General features: G+C 35.7%; 1 protein-coding gene across 1 annotated transcript; it reads right to left on the bottom strand.

Annotated features, from left to right (window-relative positions):
• Nucleotides 1–33: 33 nt before the first annotated feature.
• LOC128016343 (zinc finger translocation-associated protein-like) lies at nt 34–6,388 on the bottom strand. The gene is made up of 5 exons (XM_052600827.1): nt 5,876–6,388; nt 4,243–4,734; nt 3,134–3,484; nt 2,407–2,850; nt 34–1,053 (listed from the first exon to the last, which is right to left on the bottom strand). Exons 1-5 carry the CDS (start codon nt 6,000–6,002, stop codon nt 569–571), a joined length of 1,899 nt encoding a protein of 632 aa, XP_052456787.1. The 5' UTR covers nt 6,003–6,388; the 3' UTR covers nt 34–568.
• Nucleotides 6,389–7,844: the final 1,456 nt, after the last annotated feature.

Genomic DNA, 7,844 nt, shown 5'->3' with positions numbered 1-7,844 from the left:
TGAACTGAACCAATATTATATAACATTAACATTATATTATATTTATGCTTTTTCTTTCAAAATGGGAAAATGTGACTGACAAAATGCTCTTTGAAATCATAGATTTTTCATAGATTTTCTCCCACTGTATTTGCTTGGTGAGTCCTAAAAAATGGACTCAGAATCCATTTTAAGTGCTGTAAATTAAATAATATTGTTCATGCAAAATATCAAGCATGGGGATCGATAACAGTCTTGCCGTTTACAAAAAGAGCGATGAATGTACAAATGCATTTAAGAGTGCTTATCCACAGAAAAGGAAATGAAAGTTCAGCAAAATCGCTTGTTGGGAAAAAGTCACTTTTTAAATGATATTGGTGGCTTCGGGTTTCACTTTCAAAAGTGATTCAAGCATAAATATTCTTTTTAAACTTATAAAACATTTCAGATTTTTTTACTTTTTTACAAAAAAATCCAACGTCACATTCTTTAAAAAAGAAAAAAATGGTTTAACAACGCAGCAACTTCCTGAGTGAAGGAAAATAAAAAACAGGATGTCGAAAACTCATCCCTAACCCTTCTCTTTCATTTAAGTGCTCTGGCTCGTATTGCATTCGGTACTAACATAAGCATTACCATTATCATTCTCTTTATGGCCATGGTTCGAACCTGAAAAACAGTCATCTGAATGAAAGTGCGCTGAGATCTGGTTGTAGCAAAGCAGGACCAGCTGCCTCTCTTCTGGGTTGTAGTCCAGCGAGTGAGGGTGCACTTGTAGGATGTGTCTCTTAATAGTGCTGACCTTTAGTGTTGCGAGCGTAGCACCACACACCATGCAGATCAATCCGTGCTTCCTGCAGTTGTAGTCCATCAGGAAGTCCATCTTCCAACGAGCCTGATATTTGCGCCGCTGGTCCTTCCCCGGGTAGTGCGTGTGCCGTGAAGGCGTCTGCCTTGAAGGTGTAATATTTATGCTATTATTGTCTTCTGTTTCACCTCCTTGCTCTGTGGTTTTCACAGGAAACACCTGTGAGTCACCAGCAGCGTTTGCAGTGACAGGGCCACTCTGTGGGTCTTTAGTGGCAAACAAAAGAAAAAAGGGAAACATTACTGATGTGAAACAATTTTTTCCTGAAAAGGATTTTTCTTTAACGCAAGAAATCAAAACCATAAGCACATTTACATAACAATCTTGCTCTAGCTAATGAAAACTGGATTTCTAAACCAGATAGCACTACTCTAAGCAAGAAGGCTCAGCTTATCTTTACATACTTAAAATAAGATAAATGAACCTGGGAAGCTAAATAATCTTTCGTTTTTAAGCTGTTCACTTGCTAATAAGCGAACGCTAACTGGAAACACTAGGAAAGAGAAGTGTTTCACTATGTTTAGAAATATGAAATGCAATTTAAAAGACAATAATGAGTTTATTTTCATGATTAAGTGCAACTTGAATATCATTACCCAGATAGCACACGTACGTCTGCAAGATGTCTGATAAAGATCGCTTCATCTGGAAAGCATCTACTGTGTAAAAACATCTGATCTCAGTTTTACATACATTGGAAATCATAAACATCTTAAAGACATTTTCTAAACATCTATTTGACATCTAATAGGAAACGTCCTATAGATGTATTGCAGATGAACAAAAACTCGTAAATGTAAATTCAGAACTCAAATAGACGTCTCCATGATGTATATGTGTGTGTTATCAGGGTACCTGAGATGCCTATTATCTTATCTATAGGCTAACTGAAAACGCTAGGAAAGAGAGAAATGTTGTGTGACCATTTTTAGTTTCTAAAATACAATGTTATATTTAATATGGAATTTAAAGGACATTAATCAACATATCAATTATATCTTTAAATACATTAACATACTTAAAACAAAGTAAATTTACCTGAAAAGCTCAATAATCTTTTATTTTCAGAGAATCAATTTAGCTTCTCAGGATTAATTGATCTTTTTTTGTGTGTTTTTTTTTCACAAGATGAAATTGATTGTTTAAGAACTTTGGTTCGCTGATAGCACATGACATCACACGAAATAGACATCACAGAGATGTCTATTTGACATCTGCAAGTCCTATTCTTTAGATTGTTTGTTCATCTGCAATACATCTATAGGACGTCTCCTATCAGACGTCAAATAGACGTTTAGAAAATGTCTTTAAGATGTTTATGAATTAAAATGCATGTAAAACAGACATCTTACAGATGTCTGTCAGATGTTTGTATACAGCAGATGCTTTCCAGATGAAGCGATCCTGAACAGACTTCTTGTAAATGTACATGTTCTAACTTCTGGTGTTTATTTTGTTTATACGATAATTTCTTTTCATACAAAATTATTTACATTTACAATAATGATAGTTTGTTTCTCTCTTTATCTGATGATGTGACTCCAGTTCTCGGTTCTTACCATCCTCTTTTGGTGTAGCCTTGTCGATATTCTCCTCCTTTATCCAAGCGCTGACCACAGCATCTCTCTCAGTCCGGCTGAGGCCGCTTGTCTCCGGATGGCACTCCTGGATGTGCTTGCGGAAGTTGCTGACCCTCGGCACAGGCATGTGTTCAGAACACACCATACAGTAGCAGAGCGGGTTTTCCGGAGGACCGTATGCCACTAAATAATCCAGGCGGAGACGCCAGGGGCTGCCGTATTTCAGTCTTCTCTTTCTGGGGTAATAAGGTAAAGACTGGGCTGTCTGACCAGTGTCAGGTGGATTCTCATCTCCTCTTAGGTAGTTCACCAAGTTTCCCTGAAGGGGATCCACGTTCACAGGGATGAATGAGGCTGAACCGTCTAAGTTTATTTCTTTGGTATGTTGTTCCGATTTGATTTGAGGCTGTAAAGAGTGGGATTCTGCATGGCAAATGACAAATGCAAAGAGAAAACAAAATGTATGAAAGTTGAGAAGAAACCGGTGTGTAATTTACAACTAAAAATGTTTCACAGAAGCATGTAGAACATCAGACTGAACCTTAGACTTTATGTTGTTTTACCAGGGTTACAAAAAAAGCAATCACACTTTTAGACCATAGCTAGCCAAAGACAATTATATTTATAATAAAGCAACAAACACACACTCATATAAATGTGGATTAAGTACACAGGCTCTTTTAAATTCTCTAATTTTCTCTCTCACCTTCAGCATGCATCTTAGCCCAGGTCTGCAGGATGGAGTGCTTTTCCTCAGCGCTGTACAGCAGAGAGTTTGGGTGCAGATCCAGCATGTGACTCTTGATGTGATCCAGGTGCAGTGAAGGCAGCAGACGGCTGCATACCATGCATACTAGACGGCCCTCCTCCGCCTGGTATTCCATCAGGAACTCCTGGCGGAACCAGGCATGCAGCGAGTCGTTCAGGTAGCGCTCCATCACCTGAGCTGTGGGGTCCGGGAGCTCCTGGAGCGAGGAGACGGTCGGAGGGGATGGCGTCACCCTGTTAATGCCAGACTGGGCCTGAAGTACTGGAGAGATGGAACCACCAGACGTGCCTAGAAGGATGTGAATAATAAAGGTCAAAGTGCTATAGTGAAGTAAACGTCTCAAAAAGAGAGTAATAATAACAATAAAATAAACTATGTAAATAAAATGTTATTAAATGGGAAAAAAAACTATAATAATGCATCTTATTTATAATGTGCCTTTCTCATACTCAAAGTGCTACAAAACAAATTTGCATTGTGACATTGTTTTCATGAGATTTAAACATATTTCCTGTTAAGGTCACATGTTGCATCCAGCTGGTTTTAATTCTCGTTATTAATTCTCTTTATTGCTGTAATGAAAATCATCTTGCCCGGACAAATTATTTTATTTTATTTAAATAAGTAAAAAATATTAGCATACAATAAAGGCAGAAAATTTTTACCATGATGTATACAAATTTTAATAAATTTTATACTTTCTTTCTTTTAAAATTATATAATTTTTTTATATATTTATAATTTATATTTATTTTTAAATCACTGTCTTTTTGTTATTTACTAAAGGCTGGTGGAATATGCTGAAATATAAAAGAAAGAAAGAAAGAAAGAAAGAAAGAAAGAAAGAAAGAAAGAAAGAAAGAGAAAATTATCTATATTTTCCCCAAAATAGTTAGAATTTCTTTCAGCAAAACATCATTATGATTATATTATTGATATTTATTTTTGCGAGGTGAAATGTAAGACATGTTTTGTCGGGTTTCATGTGATTCAGACTTCACAAAAACACAAAGAAGCACCAAAAATGAACAAATATAAACCCAGACCTGTGGAGTGCCTGTGAACATCCAGAATCTCCTGTGACTCTGGAGGAACATCTGGAGTGGGACATAACGGCCCCTGGCTGTTTTCTCGATTCAAATGACTCTCCCATCCCGAGCGGATCACATCTTTATCTGACTCGGTCCACAGCAGCGAGTACGGATGCTTCTGATTGATGTGCCTCTTGATGGTGCTTAACTTCAGGGTTGCCAGTGAACTGCCACACACCATGCAGATCATCCCTCGTCTCTGTGGCTCGAAGTCCATGAGGTACTCGCTGCGCCAGTACTCGTGGTAATAGCGCCGGTGGTCTCGGCCAGGTGTGTGGTTTACTGGAGAGGGTTCCTTTGTGGATGGTCCTGGGATGGGAGACAGAAGGAAAGGCGAGTCTGTGCTCTCAGAGACACACCAGTAACTGGTGCCTGGGGAACAGACAGAGGTGACAGGAGCGTCCTGGCTGTCAGGAGAGGTGAGACCATTGGTCACATCCTCTTGAGCTGAGGAGGACACAAAAAGAGGGAGTCACTGATGAAGTGTAAGGTCAGATCTGACTATGACGTTGTTTTAAATGACAGGGAAATATAAAATAATGGAGATTTATATGAAATGATGAAGATGAATGTTAAAATGAAAATGCATTTCAACCAGTCATTTTTGTACATACATGCTTTAAAAAATTCTCAATATACAATATGTGCATGTTATATTGGACAAAAATTATTTTTTGTTATTACTTTAATATACTTAAATTATTATTATACAGTATTATTAGCAGTAGTAGTACTAGTAGACGTAGTAATACTAGTCTTTAATTTTAATACTATCACTGATAGGCTTAAAGTCATTCTCAAAAGACAACAAAATTAGTAACTTCATTCAAAAATATACAAATCATTTTGTATTTCAGAAAAATATATGTAAAAATTTTGACTTTTCATGATTAAATTAAATCAATAATAAAGTCAATTTTGTGCATAAACACAATTAATCTGTCAGCATAAATTTCTTTATTCATATATTATTATTAATAGTATTTTATAACATTAGTCTGTTGCTTATAGCTTATGCAATTCTCAAATTGTGTAACTAAAGTTATCTAAATAGGAAAACATGCTAATTATTTTTAATTTTGAAATGTGTCAAATATTTTCTATTTTGTGATCCACAGACGATTTTATTTATATTTAATATAATACATGCATTGTCATAAAATTATAAAATTTATATTACAATCTGTCAGCATATATTCAAATTAGTATAACTCTACAACTACTACTAAGAGTATTTTCATGTTAACATGAGTCTGTTGCTGATTAAAATGTAATCTCAAATATTGGTGATTTAAAAATATTTTTATTTCAGAAAAATATCAACGCAAATAATAATATTTTTAATATATAAATAAATGGTGTGTTGGACGGGGGCGGCGGCATGGTGCGGTACCGCTGTGTCACCGCTAGGTGGTGATAGGGCATCGCGTTTACATATGCAGCATGGTTATTTTGCCTTTGTTTATAGTGGAGCCCAAAAGATTAGGGGCCATGCCGCTGCATGCTATTGTTCGTCACGGGTTTTAACGCTTCCAAGAGAAAGCCATCGATCTAATGGTCAAAGGTGAATGCTTAGCACAACATTTACCTGCTGAGAGCTCCCCCGAGTGTCCCCGCTGCGGTGTCGCCTCCTCTTCCTCAGCTTTTATTATTAATGAGCGAGATTCTGTCTGCTCAGCTTTGTGCACCGACTCTTTGGACTCCGCTTCTTCCATACCTGTGTGATGTTTTCAAGTACCCACCTTTTGTACGATGAAATGTCACAAGCGATGGATTTCGTAGGGTGGTTGACTAAATATCTGAAACACGCACTCACCCATTACACTGTGTGTGTGTGTGTGTGTGTGTCTGCACTGAAGGCTCGCAGCTGATTGCTTTTTGGTTTAAGTAAACTTAACTTTACGTGACGATACAAGTCGCATTTAGATCGAGGTTGGAGTGCATATCTTATGGTCGGTGACTTTAAGCGGTCTCCTGTTTGTATTTAGATGATCTGCTTGTCTTCAGGGTGGAGAGCCGAGCTTAGGGGCCCCTGGGGCTCCTTTAGGGGCTCCTGGGTAAATTTAAAGAGACAGTAGCGGCTGTGATGTGGTGACGGGTGCACCATGGGGCTCATCCTAAATGTTTTATTTTATATTTCACACAAGATTGTAAACTAATATTATGCATTCTTCACATTTAATATTTAATGAATGAATGAGTTATAAAATATGATTAAATGTTATTTTCTAGTTTTGCATGATAAGTTTATTACATTTATTATTTAACGTTTCTGGAAATATATAGTTATTGTACATGAAATGACAGTCTAATAATACTAATTGTTTTAATTTTATTTCTTATATTTGTTTTTGTAGACTACAACTGTCTATTTTTATTATAAATTTAATACAGCCTATATTTGTGTTATTTGTTTCTTATTGTTTATGGTGCATTTTATTATCTATTTTATTATAAATTGAATACTTATAGCCTATGTTAGTTTCTTTTATTTATGTAGCATATCGTTGTCTATTTAGCTAATTATAAATTGAATTTTTTAAAACAGAATACCGTATTTTTAGGACTATAAGTCGCACCTAAGTATAAATTGCATCAGTCCAAAAATACGTCTTGACGAGGAAAAAAAACATATAAGTCGCACTGGACTATAAGTCGCATTTATTTAGAACCTAGAACCAAGAACCAAGAGAAAACATTTTATTTATTTTATTTGGCCTTTATTTAACCAGGAAAATCTCTCTACCGTCTACAGCCGCGAGAGGGTGCTCTATGTTTTCAGTGTAGACTACCATAGACAGTAAAAGAAATGGACACAGCAACCCCATTAGATTCAACGGAGACAAGTGAAGTCAATTAGAAGCACGCACTTCCTGGGGGTCGAACATACTGTGCAGACTCAAACTGAGCTTGATGACATTGAGCTCACGTGTTGTTTGCTCTGTCTCCCTCCCTGTACAATAAATCCATGTGAATAACTGTCTCTGCTAAAAAAAATTGTATGTAACTTTACAATCGATATTGATGTCCTTTAGCACTGTTGCTGATACAGATATTTGAAATAAGTGATAGTTAACAAAATACTTACTGCAAATCTTCTCTTTTTAATTTTTTATATATAATTTTCAGGTTTAATTGTAACCATAATGTGGCAAAATTGTCAAAAAAAATCTGATATATAGACTAAATGTGATTTTAAATATTATAATATTGATTATATATTGTTTAAATGTGAATCCAAAAGTAAAACCTTTGAAAAGTACTGTTTTAATAAGGTGAATGAGCCTATTAGTTGTAATCTGCTGCCATCTAGTGGTTATAATTTAAATTTCAGGGAGTTTATTATAGACCTATAACTATCATATCCATAAAAGTGACCATACTTGTTTAGAATCAAAGGGTGAATGAGTTCACATAGTTTTGAGAAGTTTAGAGTTTCTTTTATGATTTATCATAAAAGTTTAAGACAATTTTATTAAAAGACTGTTATAGCTGTTCAAATTCAAAAGTTTAAATTTTGTTTTGATAATTATTCACCTAGAATGTCCAGAGAATTG

Source organism: Carassius gibelio, chromosome A7, assembly GCF_023724105.1.
Source record: "Carassius gibelio isolate Cgi1373 ecotype wild population from Czech Republic chromosome A7, carGib1.2-hapl.c, whole genome shotgun sequence".
Lineage (NCBI taxonomy): Eukaryota > Metazoa > Chordata > Actinopteri > Cypriniformes > Cyprinidae > Carassius > Carassius gibelio.
This window is presented reverse-complemented; position numbering and strand designations above follow the sequence as displayed.

Coding starts and splice junctions, on each gene's coding strand:
- LOC128016343 (XM_052600827.1), bottom strand. CDS start 6,002: ATGGAAGAAGCGGAGTCCAAAGAGTCGGTGCACAAAGCTGAGCAGACA. Junction 4,735..5,875: donor CTCGGGGGAGCTCTCAGCAG/GTAAATGTTGTG, acceptor TGTCCTCCTCAG/CTCAAGAGGATGTGACCAAT. Junction 1,054..2,406: donor GGCTACACCAAAAGAGGATG/GTAAGAACCGAG, acceptor TTGCCACTAAAG/ACCCACAGAGTGGCCCTGTC.